Source organism: Strigops habroptila, chromosome Z (assembly GCF_004027225.2).
Source record: "Strigops habroptila isolate Jane chromosome Z, bStrHab1.2.pri, whole genome shotgun sequence".
In the NCBI taxonomy this organism is placed as follows: Eukaryota; Metazoa; Chordata; class Aves; order Psittaciformes; family Psittacidae; genus Strigops; species Strigops habroptila.
In genome coordinates, this window is record NC_044302.2 from 77,236,475 (window position 1) to 77,260,976 (window position 24,502).

The following is a 24,502-nucleotide window of genomic DNA, read 5'->3' on the forward strand; positions in this document are numbered from 1 at the left end:
AATTCTACAGGTATTAAGTGAATCCTAAAACCCTATTGAAAGTAAAATGAAGTTGCTGAAAACAGCTTTGCTTTGGTAGTGTTTATTTTCCCAGTGTCTGCCTATGAATTGACATTTCTGCATCACTGCTGTGTCTTGCTCTTTCTTTTTTTCTTAGGCACTGTCACAGTCTGTTGATTTCTTTTCAACTGTAACGCCTGCCTCTAGTACTGAATTTACTACTGGGTTTTCTTTGAAGGGCGAACTGACTTCAGCTAGTCCACTGTGACATAGCTACATTTTGAAATGCACAATACAGAGAACAGTGGTTTGAGATACAGTCAGGATTATTTCGGGAGGTAGCAGACGTGTTTTTGAAGACACTTGCACATGCATGAATCAGTAGTGAAATTCTTTGTCAGAGGGTCTGTTTCTTTGTAATTTACACATCTAGGACAGCAGTGGCAGCAGACTAAAGGAGCAGTTGTTGTACCTTCTTGGTAAGCACGATTGTGCAGCATGATCCAATCATGGTTTATGGTTAGAATTATTACACAATTTAAGACCTGTTGTGGAGAGATAGTTCTTCTGGTTTGCTGAGGCTAGTTTTCCTCAAGAAGTTGCAAGCACCAAGTTGGGAAGGTATCTATACATAGAGAAACGAGCACAGGGAAGAGAACTGTGATTAATACCACTCACACATACTTCTGGAAAGGCATTTCTGTCAAGTAAAAGGCACACACCTGGAGCATTCTGGTTATGAATCAGAAGTAAGGCACAGTGGATCAGATAATGAAAACAAATGTGTGTTAGGTTTCACTCAGTTACATTAATGTGTAAGAATTAGTTTGTACTTTTTTTCCTACAAACTAATCTTATGTCCACAAGTAGGCTTTCGTGCTCATCTGCAGAAAAATCTGGAAGGTGCCCATTTGTCACCTCAGCAGTAGCATATTAGTTTATGATAGAATAAAGCTAGATACCATGTCGCACTCTACTGAGGGGGAAAAAAAGTGTGCTGATGGCAAGTATGACTTATGGATCACTCTGCTGTGTATTTTGTTCTGGAAAAAGATAAATTCATTGTCCAGCTGTTTAATGGCAGCATATACAGCTTGTTCAAAATATGCTTTTTGTTGGGTTAATAGATAGTGTCTGCGCAAACAATAGTGCTTGTTTGTTTTACCATCTCTCGATAGTAATACTTGGTGCTGTGATGTGACTATGTAATGTGTGTGTGTATAAACGTGTATATATATATAAGAACATATATTTATATATGTAAAAACCAACCGTACAGTCCTGCTTCAGTGAGTGTTCCTACGCATTGCTGTTCATCACTCAGAGGTGAAGGGAACACTTCAGCACAGGGGAGCTGCTGTACAAAGCGTTGAGAAGACGAAGTTTTACTTCTTTGTGCCCATGTTGCAGGATTGAAAACTTCCCCGCTAGTGAGAAGGGAAATTTCAGAGACTGATTTTTGGCAATAAAGTTGGGGCTTACGTTAGTAATTGGCAACATGTTTGGAACAGGGCTAAGGTAGGGCTGGGAAATAGCCTGTTTTAGAGCCCTGCTACCCGTGACCAATGTGGTGATGCATGAGATTGCTAATGTGGTGGTGCACTGGGTGGCACCTGTCCCCTAACTTCTAGACTGTAGGTTTCTGAATGTTCCAAGTTTTAACCAAGAGCTAATTCTTGGAAGTGTAGAAACCATTAGCAGTGTGAATAAACTAAATTATATATAAATTTAATACAAAGGGACCGTAGCAACTGTGACACAAAAGTGACACATTGACTTCTTTGAGATACTAAAAGCTTTATTTTTGCTTAGGCAACAGTACGTAACCTCCCTGGAGTGTTTGTCAAGTCACAGGTGAAAGGCAAGAAACAATGTGGCAAGCACCATTTAAAATGTCTGTGTGATTAAGCAGTATTTGGTTTACAACCTTTGGTACCCCTTTTCATAAGACAGGAACTGCAGTGCTTTAGTTGCAAAATGAAAAACATTGGTCAGACATACATTCAGTTAGAAAGTCTCTTTAATGCAACTGTATTGTATTACACATAGCTACAATTTCAGATCACATACTTCTGATCAGTAAGTGGTAATAACTGTTAAAATCAATGGAAATCTGAACTACTAACAATATCAATGGGCTGGGATCTTACATACTGTTAATGCTACAATTAAACTACCTTGCTGTGGTTCAACTTGTCCAATATGTTTGAATTAAGGTAGTCAGACTCCTGTTAAAGTTTGAAAACTCACATTTTAATTGAAATTTAGATTAAAAGTAACACATTAGATACATCATTCATGCTAACAAATGTACGTAGTGGTGACTCAAGAACAGAAAAACAGTACCACAAATAAATCATGGCTCAAAATCTACTCTAGGTGGACTGCTGCAGCCACTCTTCTGTGCAGAGCAGCTGTGCTGTATGTGTTGCTGCCATGCTCTGCTGCTATTGGGCTCTGTCCTTTCCTTGAGGTGGGCACCAGCGCCCACTGCTTTCTAGGAAGACTTGAACGCCTCTTTGTTTACCACTAGGACACAAGATACTCTGGGGTGGGTTAACAGTGTAAAAAGGAAATTATTTGGCTGGAAAAAAATAGCAGAATCCAGAGAACTTTATTGAGTAAAATAGATAGAAAGGTGATACAGGCAGCCCAGGAATAGCTCAGTAGCAATGTTGTTTGCGGTGCCATGTTACAAATAAAGCACGTTAAGAAACCTTGCTGAGCCTTTTCATTGCTGGGGATAGACACAGTTTCACGGTTGAACTGTCTGTATTATATAGATCTGAGCATTTCAAATCAATCTAGAAGATATTTCTGATAAATATTTAAGCTGCTCTTACTACTAAATCTTCAGAATTAGTGATTCTATTGCCTTATGCCATGCTTTAGTTTGTCCACACCACCAAAGCCTCAGCCACTTCTTCCTTGGGAACGCCTTTTCAAATATCTTGTTTAAAAGCAAAAACTAAGGAAAAAAACCCAAACTCCAAACACAACAAACCCCATTCTTGGTATTGCACATCTCACACACGTTTGTGTATATATATATATATATTTAAATATGCTACAATTAAAAAAAAAGGTCTATGGCACTTTAGAGAATACAAGTTTAGTTTACGAAGTCTATCAAACCACAGATGTCTGAAAAATTCTTCAATACCACAAAGTTAAACTGAAGTAATTGGCACACAGGTTTTAAAGAATCCACAGCAAATTCTCCTAGCTCCTATGCAGTGCATGCACATAAGAAGCAGTTACACTCTGCAGCCCTCTCATGGAATTAATTAAATTAGCTTTAAGTTGATACCTGGTTTGAATTTTTTTTTTTTTTTTTGTTCTTTTTTTTTGTTTGTTTAATATTTTTGAAAGCTACTGCTGAGGTGAACTTCAGGAACAACTTTAAACAGCTGTCAAAGCTAATGACTGCACCCTGCACCTGAAAACCTCATCCAGGAAAAAGGAGTCTGCAATATAGACCATCTTAACACTTGCTAGAAAAACAGAACCCTAAGAATAGAAATTCTGATCGATTTTTTTCTGTATTTCTTCCCAGCCTGTCTTCTATCTGTGCTATGTAATGAACATGGATATTCTTGCAAGTTAGTTGATTATGTTATTGCAGAGCAAGTTGATAGTACACCAGCAACAAGCAGAAAAGCTGGTTCTTCTTGGTTACAAATGCAAACAAAAGCAAAACAGCCATTGAAAAACACCTCCTTTGTACTTAAAAACTGCACTATTAAAATTTTCAAGCATTCTGTAGCTCACAGCAGAGGTCAGCTAGTAATGTAAATGAAGGTTGGTCATTGTTTATTTCTAAGCCAAAGCTGTATATGCCCTCTAAACCTTTTGGAAGAACTGACCTTAGACTGACAAACAAATGTTTTAAGCCAAAGCAGCATTTGTCACCCTAATATAGCATTAAGATTGTGGTGACATGGACACTGGATTGCTACCCACCTAAGAAAAGCTAAAACTGAAGATCTCTTTCATAATCAGTTTTTAGCTGAGTTGAGTAAAATGCTACCGTTCTATTTCCTCGCCCCCGTTTGCAGAACCCAGAGGCTCACTGCTGAGCTGGTGGCCTGGCAGATGCCACATGCAGTGGGATCAGGAGGAGCATCACGAGTGCAGCTGTTTGGAATGAGGGACAACCAACTGCCTGCCCTTCAGATAATACATGCGTATGTCTGTGTGCAGGAGAAAGACAGGCAGGAACATGGGTGGACAGGACATGCTCACTGTCAGTTCTGTCCTTGCACACTACTCTGTGCTAGTAATTTTGATTTGTTACAATCTTGCTTTGTGCAGGCACTTGGCAAAAAGGGTTCCAGACCATAACTTTAGTTTTATTAAATTAAATACTTAACAGGTAATTAACCATTTTAAAGTAGAAAGATGTGGGTTGCAGAAGCAGGTGAATGCAAGAAGCAACTAGATTAAAACAATCCGTTTTTAAAATCATCGTACGTTGACCGCATTTGTTGCGCAGTGGCTCAGAGATCACCTCCGTACCCATCCAGTGTGTGGCTTGAAGGTGCTCTGGGCACAGACACATGCAGGTCTGGAGCTGGATGTGGATTGCTCCATAGATCAGCTAGGTCAAGGCAGTGTCTGTGCTGCACACAGGCACTGGAGGGGTGCCCTATCACCACGGCTGCTGCTGTGAGGCCCTGGGCCTGCGGTCATGACTGCTGAACAGCTCTCGTATTGAAATCAGCTACCTACCTGTACACTAACAATGATTTCTTTATACCTACAAATAACTAATGGCAGACTGTAAGGGACTGACCAGGCATGAACAAGAATCTCTGGCTCCATATTATACGGTGAAATGATGGAAAGCAATGCTGTCATTGCATGATATTAAAATATCAAGAAGTAAGAAAAGGAGTCTAAAATTCACCAAGTATTTAATTAGAACTACTACTCAGCTGAATTATCCCCAATGCTCCTATTGCACAGTTACACATCATTTCTTTGTTTTTTAAGATACCAGAACTACTTCTGAACACAAATTGAAAAGGTAAGTAAGTGATGCAACACCACAAGTAATACAACCACCTGTCTTTGAGAAAGGAATGTCATTTGTGGCAAGGTCTGTTTTATTTCTCCTGACTGAGCTGGAAAAGAGTCCATACTACAAGCAGGTAAGGTTGGGGAAAAAAAAAAAAAAAAAAAAAAGGAAAAGATCTTCCGAGCTATGTAGAATTTGGCAAGACTTCCTGAAAAAATTTCTTAAGGGCTCGTGTGGCTCTGAGTCATGAGGCAGACTGATCTGTAGACTAGGAATGAGATCTCACTGGCAAGAGAAAGAATAATACTGTTGAAGTCCAGCGTGTGATCTACCTTTGTAGGAGAGGTTACAGCCCAAGCCAGGCTGTTGGCATTCCCAAAACAATGCCCAGCTGTGCTGTGGGGAGTTGTCATCTGCTTGGGATGTCAGGAGTTTATTAATAAAGGCTGTAGAAATATTTCTAACAGTGGTTACTTCAAAACATTTTATCAGAGTCAGGTGAAAGCCAGTGTAACAGCAGCTTCTCTGTCTAGCCAATGGAAACACAATCATGTAACACTTAAGTGGTACAGACTTTGCACTGTAAGTTTTAACACAAAAATACCTGGCAGGGACTCCACTTTATAAGTGGTTAAAGGTTGGTGTAAACCGTGTCACATCAGCTCTCCTTTCTCCAACATGTACTTACTATCTGAGAAGGCACTGTACTTTAAGTAAGTTTTGTATCAAAAAGCACCTCAGTGAAAAGGATGGTACCAACCCAGGTGGTGGTGAAATATTCACAGGTGAGGGGAGCCCTTGGGAACAAAGCCTAATTAAAATAGGCTTCTTTTCTCTGTATAAGAAAAAAAAATGTGCTTGCTTTTATTATTTTAAATCCAAATTCCTCAAAGCGACCAAGGTGGGTAAGGCAATCCGATCAATCAGAATTTGTCAGTTATAACAGCAACATTCCTGCTATATACATGATTCCTCACCTCCCAGTCAGATTAGTATATTCCACTGTGTCCTGATCATAGAATGAAACTAAAAAAATCCCCAATATTTACATTCTGCTTTCTTGGGATCCTTTCTCTGATCCTCATCGCCCAGCAAGGGAGAAAGACCATTACAGTAGTTCGGGGCTGGAATGCATGGGGCTCAATCACACAAATGGTAGAAACAAGTAAGCGTTATCTGCTTGACCAGTCAATGGAAAGCAGATTAAGATCCAGGCACTGGTATTTTTTCCCCACTGGAGTTAAAGGAGGCAGATAAGGTTTTTTCCTTCTTCTATTTCTTCTTGCACTTTGTCACTGGACGTGGCTATTTCAGCTTGCGCCGAGAAGACTGCACAGATGAACGTCAGAATAGTGCCACCAATAGCTGTGTAGAAAGCCCAGCCCAAGGAGCAGTCTCCTAGTTTGTAAGCAGAAGCATAAGGTCCACAATAGCTTATTGCTTTCTGGCATCCCCAACCTGCAGGGTAAATTATCAAGCCTAAAATAAGGAAGAGGCCTAGAAATAAAAACAGAAAAACAGAAGTTTAACAAATGACCACTTTAACACCAAATGCAACAGATACAGTAATGGTTATGATGGTCAGTACTCATGCCTAAGTACCATCGTTAGCAGAAGACTACTCTTTCTCATCCATCCAATGTTCCTTTACTGATTGTTCCCTAAAATATACCATACAGTGTTTTAGCTAAACTTGGAGCTATTTTGTGGTTTTCCTTGTGAAAGGCTTATTTCAGATGATAATGGCCTAGTCCTAATTTTAATTTGTCTGTTTCTGCTACATCCGCTGTTTTCACACATTACTGCTAGGCATACAGAGCTTGCAAAACATTCTAGCATGTCTACCTATGGTTTATACTTGCACTTTTCCAATAATTATGAATATCTGCATCTGGTTTTGAGTTTATGTTTAGCTAGCCCTCACTCAGCTTTATTTAGGCATCATTGTAAGCATTCCGGCCTTCTTTCCTCTGGAGTTTTCCTACATTGATTTTCTTGCCTGGAAAAAGAAAAAAGAAAAAAACCCCAACAAACAAACAAAAAACCGCCTCACACTACATCTGCTTCTTTGGCCACGTTAGGGCAATACAAAAATACCACTGTCAGCTCAGTAAGCTGCTATTGCAGTGAAAGGATTCTGGAGTCAGGTGATTGACTGCTGCAGAGGGAAAACACATTTCTAATGATGCAGGAGCAAAAGCCGCAGCTTTCCATCCTGCTAAACTACCTGCTGTGCCTCATCCCAGAAGTAAAAACCTCAGACTAGATGTTTTATCTATCTGATCTAGAGTCCCTGAGCATGTGATTTGTCTTTGCACAAAGATGAGAAATTTAATCGAAATGACTAATATGCTAATGGCTACATTCTGTTTTCTTTAAAATTTTAATCAGAAGAACAGGAAGAATTAACAAAAAGTAGTTTTGGCTTAAACAAAACCAGTTTATCCAGAAAATGATTACAACCTTTCAGATCCCATAAATATTACTGGTTTATTTGTCCTGCACTGTAAAGCCCTTTATTCAACTTGGCGCCTTGATGAAAATAGGTAGTAAAGGTGCTTTCAGCCCTTCTAGAAGTGGGCTGAAAGTTGTACTTTTTATGTATGGTGCTGGTTTATCCATTAGATTTGAACTAATCCCCAAATTTCTACCAAGCAGTAAGATAGAAAACAGTTCCCTTTTTTTCCATATACTAAATGATTACCAAGAACAGCTGGAAAGACTTGTTTGCATCTTCTTCAGATAGACTAGCCTGTTTTACAGTATGTTAGGCTTCCTTAATTGCTTGTTTAAAGAAATTCAGCCAGATGCAAGAAAACTTGCTCACTTGAGAAAGAAAAGCTGGGTCCTAGCTGGTAAGCAGTTCATATACACAAAATGCAAACCCCGCCATCCATCTGTCTAAAGTCAACTTCTGTGAATGCCAGACACTTCACAAAAGAAAGTCCTTCCTCCAGCATTTTTCTAATGATGACACAACATCATGAGCATGAATGAACTAAATGTCATTATTCTTTGGGGCAGCAAAATCCATTAGTGAGTGATATCCGTTCTCTGTGAAGGGATTTCATCACTGCCTACATTAAAGAACCAATGACAAATTTTATGTAGTGTTTCCTGGCTGATTGGCCAAACTACATTAAGTATAAAGTACTGCTTTATCTTGGGCAGACCTGGATAAGCTGTGCTCTCATTCTGCTGAGCCCCGCAGCTGTTTCAGACTAAACACCAGCAGTTCCTTCTCCTCTATTCATCACTAGTTTCCTGTTCTGTGTAACCGGCATGACCACACTATGTATTTTTCTGACTGTACATTGGTCACCATTTTCTCTGATGATCACGAGCCCTCTGGTAGTTAAAAATCACCGAGTTAAGAAGCCGGATCTGAAATGCCAACGTAGCTGCTGCCAACAAGGAAATGTTTCAAGTTCACCACCCCATCACTCACAAACCAGAGAGCCTGTGTTTAACAGCAAATCTGTCTTATGGTTGAGTCAGAAGCAGCACCAAGAAGCTATATCCTTCTCCACCAAGACAAGAACAACTCCTGAAAGCTGCTGGTTCTGTGGTATATGCCTGAAGCTGATAAAACTCAGCCCCCCCCAAAAGGCTGCAGCACTACTGTCAAGTGCAGTCATCAGGACTTTACTGAATTTTTTTTTTATAAGAGTACAGAGTATCCTGAAGAAACACTGACTACAGCTCATAACCTGATAAACTACAGCGGCTTTCTCACAGATGAAAACAAAATTTGGAGAAAAGTCTTAATTATGGACTTAAATACGGTCAGAGTCTCACCTGATTTCTCCTTCAGATAGCTAAATCTGTGAAGCAGATACAGACCTAGCATAACAAACCTACCTTCTACTACTCCATTTCAGTGCAGACTGAAAGCTTATCAGGACATGCACCTCTCATTTGATAACTACCTGGTTCCTACTTGCTAGGAAAAGTAAATAAAGATGACTCAATTAAGCCAACTCAACATGCCCACCATGGAAACAGCACTCCCTGGATTTCATGTTGGCTAACAGCACGTGGAGAGGCACAGGCTCCTGACCACATTTTCAGCTCACAGCTCCAGTACCAGTAGCAATGGCTGAGCTGCGCAGAGTGCAGAGATCCCTTCCTGACTCTCCCTACCTGCCCAAAAAAGGGTGCTCAAGTAAAACCATCAAGAGGAGCTTTGCCTCCTGCTTCCCAGTGACTACAAAAGAGGTGCTTGCAGGCTACAGAGCTAATTTCAATGGCTCCTGCAGCTTAAACAACATAGAAGATGCTTTACCACCCACCAGCAGAGCAAACCATGGGCTAAAGCAGAACCCAGCAATCCAAAGCACTTAACTGTCCAACTACCAGTAACCAGAGCAGCAGCTTCCAGAGACTCCCAAGAAGAACAACCTCTCTGCTCTTGGGAACGTGGATGTAAGGGAGGGGAAGGAAAAGTACCCATATGGAAAGAATAAGGCAAGATACTGAAGGGGTGGTAGCGAGGGCAGGAGAGGTTGATGAGGGCAGGGGATGCTGCTTGGAGAGTCACAGTGTGCTTTTCAACAGGCAGAAGGGCTAAATGCAATACAAATAGCTCATCAGTCTCTGTGCTCTTCCAACTTTGACCTGCAGAGAACTTCACAACCATTTTATACAACACAAAAAAGGCAGACCACTGTTTCTACAGCTAACAGCGTAGCCTTGATCTACACCTAACACATGTGCAAGCTGCTGCAGTTGAGCAAAAACCACTTAAAGGCCAGGCTGTGGCAAGACATTCCACAAAGGAAAAAACATGGTAAAGTCTCAACTCTGGTTTCTCATACCAGTGTATGAGAAAGGGCAGAGCCTGGCCAGGTCCCTTACATCTCTTTGGTTCTTTGATAGAAGTTTAAGCTTAACTGCCTCTATGTCTGCTTTTCTATAGCTGCTGCTCAGCCCCTGAGTCTTGCCTGCCTGTAGCTCTCAGTTTTGGTCATTTACTTGTGTTACCACAAAGCCTGTCAGCTCTGCTCACCATTTTGGCCTCCAATAGCTGACAAGGTGCTTTTCAGGCAAGACACACAGAGACGGGGTGTGAGCTAACCCCAAACAGCACACCAGCAATAGCTTCATCCAACCCATTGCCTGCTGGTTATCAAGCTTTTCTTTTACATCCTCTGCAACGAGACAGTCTTAAAGAACTGTCGAAGGGAAAGAAGTGTTTTTTCAGTTGTGGACAGCACAAAGCACCACAGGGCACATGATGTTGTTTTCTGAAGAGTCCCCGCGGGGAAGGCGGAGGAGGGCGCTGGATGGGGGGCACTAAGCCAGGAGCAGATGATCATGTCACTGACTGAAACACGGTGCAGAGCCCAGCCTGCAGTTTTCAAGGGGCTGGAAAGGGGAGCCAAGCATCCTTATCCCTGGCATTCATTTATACTCCCTGCACACAAGAACACAAGAGTAGCTCCTAATAAAATCTAGATTTGTATATAAAACTTGCTGTCTGGATTAACTATTATCATTCCCATGTTTTGTGCATTTGATTCAGTTATTCTTACACTTTTTCAAATATTACTTGCGTATTTCATCTGCATTGTGTGGCTTTCTAAGCCATTTAATGCTATAAATTAAGATACAGGCACTTAAGCTTTTGTTATCCATGAAAGTAGAAAGCTCGGGTTTGTGTTGTGCAATTTTATGTGAGCATAATCTCATAAAGCAACAATTATCTCCTGTCAACAGTCTTCCTTGAGACAGATCTGGTAGGAGGACAGTAAATATTAATGATAGAGATTTCTTTTACTTAATAAATCAGGTTTTGTTCTTGTCCCAGTGTCTTTGAAGAGAAGCCAATCTTCAAGAGAAAGAACACAGAACAAAAATATACTCTATCTGAATTAAGTTTTCTGCAACAGATCCTTTCAGTTCTTCATGGTGATGTAAATAAATGAGAGTTTTAATTTACAGCCAATCTACCTGCAGAATTACTGCTGTTTGTTCTCCCTGCTGGGAGGAACAAATTCATTTTGAAAACATTACAAACTGTTCCTCTGCAGGCTCCAGAGTTCAGGCTTGCTCTCTGCTCCAGATTTAACTGGGAGTGCAGCTTTTGCTGTACACATACTCTTGTTCCTACTTCTTAATTAGCTCTATCCCATTTCTTTAAATCAGTATGATAATTTTTCCATAATGTTTTCTTTATTGTTAGTTATTGCCAGCTCCCAGTTACCTTTCCTCTTAGGATTCCTTAAAACACAGGTCTGAAAGAATGCTACACAGTGCTGCCAGATGCCTAAGAATGACAACAGAAAACTATTTAAATCACTGTTTTATCCAAAGACCTCATCTAAAACTCTTTGGTATTAGTCTGTCAGCCAAGAACATTTTCCCATCTTTTACTGAAGGCAATTTGCCCACATAACATTTTATTATCAGTCCCTAATTACCTGTTTTCAAAAAAAAGTCCTAAGAAATACAGAATTTAGATGAGATATAGAATTTATTGGGATTATTAGACTAAAATATATTTCCTGACTACAACAGACAACCTATTAGACATCAGCAATTCTATATTCAAATGATGGAGAAGCAACTCCTTTGTCCAAAAACACCAAAGCAAAACATTATAGCATACTGTGAAATATCAATACAAATACAGCAGACTGCACTGCTGTGCAACGCTGTTTCTGAAGACAGTGCTTCTGCTATAGGAAGCCTTTTTGCATTTGTGCATCAAGAACTCTCCCCCATTTAAGGGCCTGGAACTGCAGCAAGCAATTGCTCCTCCTGGCTTATACACTGCAGTAGCGCTGCCAGGCTAACATCATGGAAAACCAACAGACCCATCTATCGTTACGAGCATTTGTATGTCCTATTATGTGCCGCGGTCAGATCTGAGTAAAAGCTTTTTGATTCCATCCTTGGAAGCAATCCTCGAGACAGGGGTTAAGCAGATGCTTGTTTAGCTAAGTGAAGGCATGCTATTTAGTTTTGACAGTCTCTTGTGCAGCTGCTGTTGTGCCATACTAAACAACAGCATATACTAACAAAGCCAATTTCCATTGCAAAGCCTGAAACTATCTTCTCATTTCCTAGCAAAATAACAGAAAAAGCTTGTAAATGCTGCTGAAGAAACAGGAAATTAAGCAGCTGTGATCAATGAGGTGGCACTGCAACAGGCTCCCATGGAGCAGCACAACTGAGCAACATTGTAAGAGAGGAAGAGAGGAAGGCTAAAGGCAGGGAGGGATCAGTCTTGCACACCACCACGCGGGCAGCGCAGGTGGGTCGCTTCCTCAGTGGCAGTGATCCTGATTGTTCTCATCTTCTGCACAGCCACAGGAGATTAATGCTCAGCCCAAGGGTGCTGCACCAGCCAGGCAAAATAACCTTGCCTTTGCTCCATGTACTTCCAAATTTTTCAGTAGGCTGAATACCTGAACAATTTAATGTGTAAAATATTTGTACAGAAATGTGTAAAGTATTTGTACAGATGTACTACCCTAGCTTAACTCAAGAGGAATTTCACATATGCAAACTGTCCCTAACAAACCCCTACAAAGCAGGAATACTACAAGCTGCTTTTGCATGCTTTTGACCTCTTCATCTATCAGCAGACAACCAAAGCGATGGCCTCCTACTCAGCAGCTGTATAGCAGACACCATCAGCCCTGAGAAATGATTCAGTAATCCCATTTTAATCAGACCAGAGTTAATGAGGTGGGCTCAGGCCAGCTGATGTGGTGGTCTCAGCACTCCACACTAGGGATAGGAAAAGCTAATCCTGTGTGTTGAGATGCTGAAGGGAGCATCAGTTACAGTACCCTCAGCACCGGGCCCCAGAAGTGCCTCTGCAGCTGCTCTCCATCCCCCTGGGTGATGGAGAATGACCCACTGAATGCAAGCAGCTGACCAGAGGCAAGAAGGTCTTTGCCCAAAGAGAAAGGGGAGACTCTGCAAGCCCTTAGTGCCTTGGAGACGGCCTCTGGCCCACTTGGAAACACTGCACAATGAAAGAAAACCTCCTAACATTAAGGAGGTCAATGCTTCAAAAAGCCTACCAGGACTCCACACACAATGCAGGTTTGCACAAGCAAGAGGGGATTTGGGATAAATTGGAAGAATGGCTATTGAGGGTGGGGAAGGTTGCCAGTGGGAAATGCATTGAGGCAAGATTCATACCTGTGTACCTGCAGTTACTGCAGAGGACTACAGCCATCTACAGCTTTCAGTGTACCTAGGATACCCTAAGCTGAGGCAGAAGAATGAATTGTTTAAAAGTGTAACTAAGTGATGGCTCAAAACCTGCACAGGTATTTTTTTCCCTTTAAAACTGTCTCCGGGTTATATAAGGGTAAGCACTTACCAGAAGAAAAAGCAGTTCCCTAAATCACTGCCTTACCTAAGCTGAGGGTAAGATCCCTACTCTTCAACAGTAAATTAACTATACCATTTTCTCATGCAGCTTTTCCCATTTATTAAAGAAATCAAAGATGCTCATTCACTACCAAACCTATGCAAACATATATAAACTTCTAATGGCATTACTGATGTTGGGGTGTGAAAACAGGGACAGGAATACAGCGCGGGGGACTACTGGTGGGAGACTCAACTCTGAAGTATATTTTGTTATCCACAGAAAAATCCAAAAATAAGTCAGTTTATCAGCTTGATGTGGGTTGCTTTGGCAGGATGACATCATATGAGGGATTTGAGGTTTGGGTTTTTTTGCTATTGGTGTGATCTAACTGCTTGGACTTCCCTGTAACAAAGCCGGAGCCTGCAGACTCCTGTTTTCAGGAGCGCGAAGGGTGAATTTGCCATTAGCTTTTAATAATTTTTATGTATGTGGTCAGAGTCCCTCTCAGGTAGGAGGGAAGGAAATGCAGAGACTCAAAGTAAGATCAGTCCCAAGCCTTGCAGTGGCACCGCTGCCTCTTATGCTGGCCATCAGCCATGTGGCGTCATGTCACCACACTACACGAGTTCCCGTGCAGCAGATGCTAACCCAGCAATTAAGTGAAGATAAAGCACCTTACAGGGGAAAAGCCAAATGTTTACAAGTGGAGAGGTAACCAAAGATCTCTCCACTCGGAGAGCCACTGCTCAGGCACAGCTATGCAAGTGGTCGCCTCTCACATTTTACCTTAAAAGCCAATGAAGCACTGAGTGTTTTTTACTTAGGATGGCCCAACAAAAAGCTTGAAGCTGCTAAATGAGAAACTGAATTGTAGTGGTAAATTCAAGAGGTTCCTGAGTCAGGGAAGAAAGTACCAGGCCATATTAATTATTCCATCCATGAAAGAAGCAGAGGAGAAGACCCAGTATGTTTCACGCCATTCACCATAACCCTTTCCACTGTCGTTTGACCAGTGAGCGCCATGACCTCAAAACAGCAATTGCTTATGCTGAATCAGCAGAAAGGAAATGAAACCCACCACCTCCTGACCACAGCTCTGTAAGGGAGGCTGAAGCAAGAACCTGCCCTGACTTAAGCAAAGAGGTAAAAGGGCTGCAGGTCATCTTTGTCATGGTGTTACATTTCCTCAATACTGTGCAGTGGGATGTGCAGATCCCACTGCACAAACAAGACCTTGGGGGAGCAGGGGACAGGAGCTGCAGAGGAACTAAGGCTGAATAAGAAGGAAAAGGTGAAGGGGGATGCAGGAAGGGGTGAATTTCAGGTAGCTTTATGGGTTGTACAGCAGTAGAGTGTGGGTCATCTGTGTTGGGGAAGGGAGCAAAACTGAAACCCACTGATTTCCTTCACCACCACACCAGACGCACTGAGGACAGGAGCTAAACATAAGTTAGCCCCTCATCCTGAAAGAGGTGCTTTCATCTTTTTTCTTGAATTTGAGTGAATACACATCATTTGTTGAGTTTCAATATTCTCCTAATGTTTGCATCCTATATGTGAACAGCAGCATCAGTCTTGGCTGTAAGGTCTAGAAGCAAAAATCTGATGGAAAGGGAGCCCTGCTACCCTCCAGCTATCCCTCTGGGCTCTCAGGGGCAGCCAGCACGCTCTTACCTCATATTGCCAGGGCAGAGGTATGAAGAAGTTCTCAGATTCTCACCCACCCTGGTAGAGGTAGGGGACTACGATGTGCTTGTGCCACAGTGAAACACTTCTTAGTGGGAAGCATGAGAATCTCATACTGAGCACTGTTTAATGTAAGAGATTTATCCTTCCAGGAAAATCAGCTGCCACTTGGTCACTGAAAAGCTGGGTTTTTTGTTTATTTTTCTATCATAATCTGCTAGGTGTCTACTGTTCCCATGTGCCCTTGGTAGCAGAGGTGATGAGCTGACCACCAAATCTACTGTTCCTACCTCTCCTTGGTAGCAGAGGAGATGGTTTGACCACCATATCTAACAAAACACTGAAATCTTCACTTTATTCCTTTGAAGTTACTCCCCCTCTAGCTCAATAGCAACTTAGCACTTGAACTCAGTTTTTCTTCCCTGGCATATTCCAACACAGCAGTCCCCTTTGCTTGAACTTTCAGCAGCCAAGCGTGTACTAGATGTCGTGCTGGCATTTGGCCATATAGGTTACAGGAAGCACTATACCGCAGACAGCAAAAGCAGTTCAGACTGTCAGGATTTCCATTAGAAATCCCCCCCACCCTCTTTTTTCCTTTCTTTCCCCAGGAATTCAGAATTCTGGCATCAGAAAAGAAAAACTGTGAGCTGAATCCAAGAGGAAATATGCTTTTTGAAAAATGCAGTCTCTGCATTTTAGAAAGACAAACAAGAAGCTTCCTTGCCTTCGAGGGCAAAACCACTTTCTGTGCTCTCCTACTGCCTGAGCAACTCGGCTGAGCAACAGCTTCCATTGCCCACAGGCCACAACGTGAGCTCACAAGGTGCCTTCCTCCTTGCTCACCAGCTCGGCCCTTTCTCAGACAAAATAATGCTTTTTTACAGCATGCTGCCACCTACAACCGAATATCCTGCACTACCTTGCAACTATCACAATCTTTCACATCATGCTCTCACCACTGAAGAGCTTTAGCAGCTTTGTGCCCCCCCCCCCCCGGCGTTTTCTCTCCTCTCCAAGGAGGGTGCTGGCTGACCTCCTGCTTCCTTCTCAGCTTCTTCCTTTGCAACTCTCAGCGGCCTCCTTACCTTCCAGCAGCCCAGAGTGTGCAGCCATTCAGCCCCACGCACCACGAGCCCACCCTGAGCAGCTGGATCCTACTTCATACACCCCCACAAGCAGCTCCAATCCTCTTTGCCTGCAGATGGTTCCCATCACACTCTGCTCAGGCTACCTTCCTAATCACACAGCCTCCCAAATGGACATGATGACCAGGAAGTGTAGCACGCTGAACTACTTCTTAGTGCAAGAGATGTAAAACAAACTCTTCCAGCAGCAAAGACAGGCTGCTATAGACACAGCTGGCTTCCAACTGGGTTTCACTTTTTTATTTTAGAAAACTGTGGAGAAGTTTCCTTGCATTTGAGGGTAGAATCTGCTCTCCTGGAACCGAACTGGTGGCCAGGCGCTGGAGTACTGTCTGATGGAGGAACTCTCAAAGGTGCCACAGCACAGGACAGAAGACGCGAACAGTAACAAAAGGCTAAAAGAAGAAATCATGGAAAGGACAGAAGAATGAACACAGGAGAGCTTGTGAGATACCTGGAAAGAGAAAGCACTGTGGAAGAGACTTCACTGCTTGGGACTGAGCACAAGTGCCAGGGGAAAAAACCAGCTGAGTCATCCCCCAGCAGTGCTTCAGAAGAAACTGCTGGGGTGATGGGAGGAAGCCTAAACCTGCAGCATGTGGGCCCTAGCAGACACAGTGACAAGGTGGCTGAGGGAACCTAATGCTCTGGGCCCACATGCAGCAGCCTTTGAGGACAGAAACCACTGCTTTGTCTGACTAGATGTATACCTGTTAAAGGCATAACTGCCAGCAACGCAGCCTGCTAAGCCTCACAACAGCAAAATGCAGCCAAACTAGAGACACCCCTCGGCATGTGGCTGGGACACAGCCATCTGCCTGATGCAACCCAATTTCTGTATGTTTGGGTTGTTGGAGTTTTTTATGCTTCTGTCAGAAACCCATTGAGTCAAGCCCCTAAATTTGAGGGGAGGAGACAGTGGACTGTGAACAGAGAAAGTGATGAGAAGTGGGTGACCCACAAGAGGCCTCCCAGATGAAGCTGTCACCATACTGGAAAGACTTTAGAGGAGAGGAGCTATTTTATCCCCATCCAGTAAACCTGCCTGGCAATGCAACCCCACTCCAGCACAGCAGAACAGGAGTAACAGAAAGCAAGCTCCCAAACCCAGCTGCCTTCCTGACATACTAGCACCCTTTCTATTCCGCTCTCCCCAGAGCCTTCCCAGGCACACAGCAGCATAGCTCCCCACAGGGAAAAAAACACAGGGGTCAGCTCTGCCCAGCTATGCCCTTTTACAGGTTAAAAGAAGATGCCAACAGAAGCCGTTAATGATGAATTTCAAAGAGTAAACTGTGTCAAAAACAGACGCCTAACCTGTTTCCGGCTCTGTCCTAAGCTCCCCGCTTTGAGAAGAGGCTTTGTTTAGATTATATTATTTAGCACCAAAGTGAAGTACCCAAGCCCAGTAAGGCTTATAAACACATATGCAACTATCCTATATATGTCAAGATAAGTCAATACAGGATCACAAATTATTTACTACCTATAACTAGATGATTACTGTGAAAATTTACTTTGAATTGGTTCTTATCAGCTACCATATAATAACATGTTGCCTCTTCTAGTCTCTGCATTTCAAGTGATTCACAGACTGTAAAAATAGAGTACTTTCCCCAAAAACACATTCAAATTAAAGTCTGCCTGGTCTTCTTTCTGCTGGGTAGTAATTATCTATTTAATTACATGGCTCCATTTTTTGTACTCTCTACTGCAGAGAAGAGATGCTTTTCCAGATGAAATGATCCTCAGATACCTCAAAAAACAGGGCCACTGATTACTGTTTCTACAGCTCCAGAATGAAAGGCACTGCAGCATGAAAATGAGTGGTAGAAGGAATTACAGGAGTTTAAACAAGAGCCATATTTCTTCCTTTATGGCTTTGTATTTCTAATTTTCTCTCACAAAAGAACTCCTCTATGCACCAGATATGTATATGGCTCCTTCCCGCTGACCTAAATGAGAGTTTGCACACTTGTCCAAGGACCGTTACAGAAGACATGTTGCTTTCTGTTCTGTAATTTCACTGTAGGCATCATCCAGGTCATAACCAGTGTTGCTAGATATATCCGGTGTTTGTTATTGTTTTTTCATGATGAATTCCTGGAATTAATTAACTTGTTGTATGTTTTTAATTCTATTAAATCTCTACTGCAAAGATACAGAGATTTTAAATGAGATTAAGTCTGCAAGATCCTGAGTTCCTGTAGATTACTCTGCCATGGGTGCATCTCATCTTTGAAAATTAAATGTTTGACATACTTGCAAATATTGGACTGATACAGGCTGATAAACAAATTCATTTTCTGAATTCTCCTCCTACACTTATTTAAAACATAATTGTTCACATTTGAAAGAATTATCTTATTCTTAACGTGACTAAGGCAGGGTTTTATCTAGTTCTCTTGATCAGGGCGTTAGTCTATCTATCATAACCCCTGGATGGATTAACCATACTGTAAGAACTGTCCTTCCTGAACAACTTCCTTAAGCAGTTTCCAAAACTCGGGAACTGAGAAAGATGAAATTAACAGCTGTGATAATTAACTGCTGGAAAGTAATTTCAACAAAGTAAGCAGATGCTGTAACGCTACTGACACAAAAGTACCAGTGGACCTAGTAAAACTCATCTTGAGAAAACAAGTTGCTAGCCACAAGATGCCTGGCTGCAAATACTGGCAGACATACTTCCCATAGCAACAGTTTCAGTAACATGACCTTTGTATTACCCAGTTTCATGCTGTGTCATTTATCTGAATTGAAAGAAGGCAAGTACTCCTATCCTCAGTACAGCTTAAAAAGGCCTGATCCATTTTCTGACATGTAAGAAGTGCTTTGTGGACCGTATTGTTCATTCTTGAGGTCACAAGTCCCATTACAGATACAGCTGGTTTGATGATAACAAAACAGAATTTGCATATATATTCTCACAAGTACACGGTGTTGTGAACAGGAACCTACTTCCTGCTCATCTTGATGTTATACTAGATATTTTGAAATGGTGACAGAGTTGTAAGTAAAGTTATCTTTTCAACAGACCCAATTCTGGCATCCCAAACATCTACTTATGCCGGTAACCAGTCTCTCCCCTCCAACAGAAAAGAAGTAATGTCATCTCTTGAAAAACAGGATTCATGAATTGTTTTTGAAGTACAGGGCAAGAAAGCAATAAGCTAAAATTTTCCCCTGGCTAAATCTGCATTGCAAGCTGCTTCCTTGTTGCACTGGTTCTGGCAAATTCTGTAAACCAGGCATGACTACAGCAAAACCAGTAATTTTTATCTAAAAGATATTCATCTGCTAATTGTATGCCATCATGCAAGCAAATTTAGGGATCTACTTCTGCCCTAGAAGCACAAACCTTACATTGTGGGTGACATGAAATAAGCAGTACACTTTTATACTGAAGATGCATGAAGTGGAGGATGGCGAGAGCCACTGTGCTAGTGCTTCGGGAGCCAGTGTCAGCTGGTCTCTAGCCCATACTGCTGGCTCTGGAGGGCTGCAGCAAGCAGCAAATTCAGTTTTAGCCTACTTCCCCTGTGTGCTTAGATTAATTTAGGTTTCAACTATGCAAATGAAACCAATCAGCTTCATAAAGGTTTTAGCACCTGTCATTATACCTCCTGTCTAGATACCTCCTGTCTGCTGCTGCAGACATGTCTGGCCACCTCAGTGGAGGTCAGGAGGGGAGAAGCCGGATTCACATTTTGAGCAAACAAATCTCCTAATTTTTGTTGTAACAAAACTATTTTCATGAATTGAAAACATCTGCTTAAGAGCACCACCAAGAGGGAAGGAGAAGGTGGCCCTGCCCATTCCCTTCCTCCTCATAGGTCTCTGAGGGCTGCCAGAGGTAGGGCAGAAAGAAGACCACTCTCCTCCTCCAGATGACCACACACGCACAGCGCAAAAGGGGAAAACCTGCATATGAGACAGGTTCTCCCTGTGGCTCACTGGCAAATATAGAAAGCCAAGCACTTCTCTAACTAGGGCTGTCCAGCATAAGTTTACTAACAGTCATTTAATCTCTGTTAAATCCATGGGTTTAAGCAGAAACACCAAATCTCTAAAACCAATTAATCTTTTCTGGCAAAGCACAGCTGATTCTTGGACAGTGAGAAGAGAAGCTCACTGGGCTGTGTAACTGCAGTGGAACAATAAGCTGGCTACAAGAAGAGTTTATCATTAACGTATTGCTTGTCAAGCTCACAGCCTTGAGGGAGGCTGCTTAGCACAAAATGCTAGAGAATTGGGTGTGCGACTGCAGGCTGCTCTTATCCCTGGGGTGGTATTTGCTCTGGCCACAGCCACAAAGCCTCTGAGACTCTGAATAAACTGCCTTCGGTCCATGGAAAAAGTACTGAAGTAGAGAGAGGGAAATAGACTGCCTTAATGTATTAACTTTGTTCTCTGCTGGTAATAAAGGAGAGAAATTTTTGTTACTGAAGAAAATTCAGACAGATGGAAAAAACTAAGCAGCAAACAAAAACAACACTGGTCAGTTCATTTTGGCACACATCAGGCTGCAACTGTGCTGCCAACGTCGATGTGCTACATGCTGTGTAGCTATAAATTTCAGTTGTGTTTGAATAAACAACCAACATATAGAACTGCTCTGGGTCTGTCTCATGCAGTCTATATGCAGACAGAGTAGAATCACTACATTTCTTCAGCTGAATGGCCCCAAAATTAAAAACTTTAGTTGCTCTCAATGTACACATACCTGCAATCCCTTGTAGCAGCCCACAGACATTAAAAATGCTTTTCTTCATAATACTCTGCACACACATAGTAAAGACAGACACAAATGCCACGGCACAGAGAATCATGATTCCCACGGCTAGGAAAATAGCGGTTGCCTGCCAGAACCCACTGGCAATCTCACTGAAGTTTTCGGCGTAAGGACCACAAAGCGTGTCTCGTCTAGAAAACTGCATGTGGGAGATTCTGGTGCAGCGCCCATAGATGCCCAGGGTCGGATGGTAAGGCTCCTGTGACCCCCCTGTTCTGTTGTCCACATCCTCAGAGCTTGAAGGCTTTGCTTTGCCGATCAGCCAGTCTGCACTCATGAAAGCAATTAGCTCTGCAAAAGCCACCACAATACTCAGGAGAGTCCACAGCATTGACCGACACGTTACAATGACATGACACATATTGATGTCCAGTGCTTGTGATCAGTGCAGCTGATGGTCTTAAAATCCAGGCAAAAGGGGGAGAAAAATAAAGAAAGAAAAAAAGGACCCTAAGAAAATCCCTGTAGCTGTTCTGCCTGCTTTTTCAGCTGTGTCAGAGAGGCCAAGATGATATTTCTCAGAAGAAAAAGTGAATAGCCCCACGTTTTGCAAGCAGTGCAGTCATTTGTTCTCTCTGTTTAGTTCCTCCTTTTTTCTTTTTGGGATGCTGAGCTCTGAAGTACACTTTTCCTTCTTAATATTCATACTGGCACATGATGTTGCAGGCTGGCAGGGGAGGCTGCAAGGACTGCCCACTGTTTGACATCACACACCTACAGGAAAAAAAGAGACAACACATCGGCAGTGAGAAAAAAGTCTTCGTTTCCACTCCCACAACAAGCCAAGATCTGGTGCAGATCTGCATCAACATGCAAATGCTCTAAAAAGGGCCCGCTAAGGAGAGCCTGCTGGAAACCTCCGGGGTTTTTCCCAGGGGAGTGATTAACCTCCGGCTGCCCAGCTGTACTTATGGTATCTGCTCTGCCCCATCCCACTGCAGGCGTTTGCCAAGCACTTCTCAAGCAAAGGTCTCAGTCACACCCAGTGGTCCCACCCACTCCTACCAGCACGTTCTCATCATCTTCCTCCGGTAGAAATCACCGAGGTTGCTGGCAGTTACACTCAGCAAAATACTTGTACATGTTTAAGCAGTTTCACAGACACACGGCTCCTGCCTTCAGTTTGGTAAGGCAGCACAATACGCCTTCAGGACGGAAAGCAGGCACAGCTCCATGGGCTGTGGGCACCTGGGTGCAAAGGGCAATGAAGGAACCTTGTTCCAACCTTCCAACCTTCTACTGACTGAAGCTGAGCAGACTCCAGACTCAAGAGGAGGTAAACAGGACTGCAGCTGGGGACAGCCCACCCTATTATGTGATGACACAGCCCATCCCTTTGAAGCCTGAGTTTTGCAGGAATAGTGCTTCCCTGAGTTCTGTATCCAGGTTTGCACCACTGATTCAGAGAAGCATTTTGCCTGCGGATATGTCACACAACTCATCTTGAACTGATGCTACCACCGGCAGCCTCTGGTGACTTAACGCCACTGTAAACAGGAATCTGTGGAAAAACACCCCAGTTGCTGCCAAGTGGCCAAGAGCCCACCCCAGTTGCTGCCAAGTGGCCAAGAGCCCCAGTAAAAGGGGCTGCCAGTCAGCCTTGAGCTTCCTGACTCCTCTGAATTCCGCCCGTCCACAGTCCTGTGCATGCTGGGACTGCAGCAATATGTTCCCCAGGGCTTTACCCAAGCCTTTATGCTGCCTTTGAGCAGTAGCTGATGACATTCCCAGAGTTACACTTATCTTAGTGCAAGAGGGAATCAGAGATCACTGTACTTCCAACTTGTACCCAAATATTGGCCTCAAAATAACAAATGGATCATCACATATGCCTCTGTGCTTGAACTGAAACTCGGTCGCCTGAAAGCAAGGGTGGGAGCAGGAAATGCCCTCACGTTACTCCCTCTGTGATGAGAACGTAGCACTTCCAAGTTTTCCTCACAAAAAACAAAATACCAACATTGAACTGGAGGCAAGAGAGTTGAGAACCAGATCTGGACCTCACTGCTGCACTGCTGCCAAGCACAAAGGGGTCAGCAGATGCCAGGAAAACACATATTCCCAACTTTTTTTCAGTTTTGTAATGGGTTTGGTATTTAATTTCTTAGCAGTCTAGAGCCCAGTGGTTGAATGCTAGTCCCACTGAATGTGAAACAAAACACACACCCACAACTTCAACACATTCAGAATTTCATCCAGCAAATTCTACTCCTTCCTGTAGTAGTTGTAGTGAATCATCTGCAAGATTTTATCCACATTTCTCTTCCTTGTCTAGATCTGCAGACTTCTCTGGTATTAGCAGATACATAAACTTAAGCTGCTCTGCAACAACTGAATTTTGTCACTCTTAGTTCAATGTAACGGTATTGCCTTAAAAAAAGGAAAACATATTTAGTTGTGCTTTTAGCCATACTGAGATAACAATGCAGCTCAGTTTCCATTTTAGGGAGGAAAACATGAAGTTTTCAAGCAATCTGACATACTGATGACTTGAATACACCCTTTGTAATAACAGAGAGATGAAGCATCAACCTGCCAAAAAAAAGTTAATTCTCTCAGTATTTTCACTTTAAATAACAACTGGAATGTAGGAAGTGTCCACTGCAAACCTACATTCTTCTAATGTCACCTGCACAATTGAAGAGAATTTAATAGAAAATGTCTTGAATTTTTTAAGAGAAGTTCCAAATCTGTAGAGTTGAAATCTGTAATTCTGTGCAAGTACCGCACCCATATGAGCTCCTTTTCAGGGATTTTAATTGAGGTGCAAGAGACATAGGACTTGAATACACATCATAGCTGTTACTGCTTACTCTGTACCTGCTGAACAGAAAACTTTGTTTATTGAACACAGATGAGAACAAAGTTTATATTTACCTAAGTAGGTGGAAACTGCAGATGAACACTGGTAGCCATAAAGACATGGCACTGATAACAAATATGGAATGCTATATTAGAATCAGAAGAAAAGACCAAACCCTGGGGTTCTTTTCTATATGAAATGCAAGCCCATGAATGAATTACAGTAACATTTTAAAACAGAGTATCTTCAGAAAAGTCACTGCATAAGCAAAATAGCCTGTCTAAAGATGATATGGAGGTCATGTCAAATCTCAGGACTTCACTGGAACATATACTTCTCTGTTTTGCAACACAGGGAAAATTCACAGCACTGAAAAGTTCGTCAATGCCATCAATAACTACATTTCAGCAGATTATATCTCGCTTTCCAGTGAAACCTTCACAATTCGGTTTTTGCTAGGTAACTAGTCCTTTGCGATACAAAATCTATCATCTTCAGAGCAATGTACCCTTATTCATAGGTGAACTGCATAAATTTATTCTTGCACTAGTGACGCCTTCGCATGGGAGTGCAACTCACCTACATCTCCTTTTTGTGAGCAGATGATAGACAGAAACATATGAAGTAGGATGGCAAGACCAGAGGAGGGGCAGGGGCAGCTCTAATACAACTCCTTTTCATGAGCAGACAGACAGAAACATAAAAAGTAGGATGG

General features: G+C 42.5%; 1 protein-coding gene and 1 pseudogene across 3 annotated transcripts in view; both read right to left on the reverse strand.

The window, feature by feature from the left end:
- Nucleotides 1–2,002: 2,002 nt before the first annotated feature.
- Nucleotides 2,003–6,180, reverse strand: LOC115601049 (annotated as a pseudogene).
- The window catches only part of LHFPL2 (LHFPL tetraspan subfamily member 2), a 129,769-nt gene continuing 107,269 nt past the window's right edge, over nt 2,003–24,502 (reverse strand). For all 3 annotated transcript variants that reach the window (XM_030470069.1, XM_030470068.1, XM_030470067.1), the window contains 2 exons: nt 20,916–21,698; nt 2,003–6,517 (listed from right to left, as the gene is read on the reverse strand). In XM_030470069.1, the coding sequence (XP_030325929.1) occupies nt 6,261–6,517; nt 20,916–21,345 (687 nt within the window). In that variant the 5' untranslated portion in view covers nt 21,346–21,698 and the 3' untranslated portion in view covers nt 2,003–6,260. The remainder of the gene's footprint in view (nt 6,518–20,915; nt 21,699–24,502) is intronic.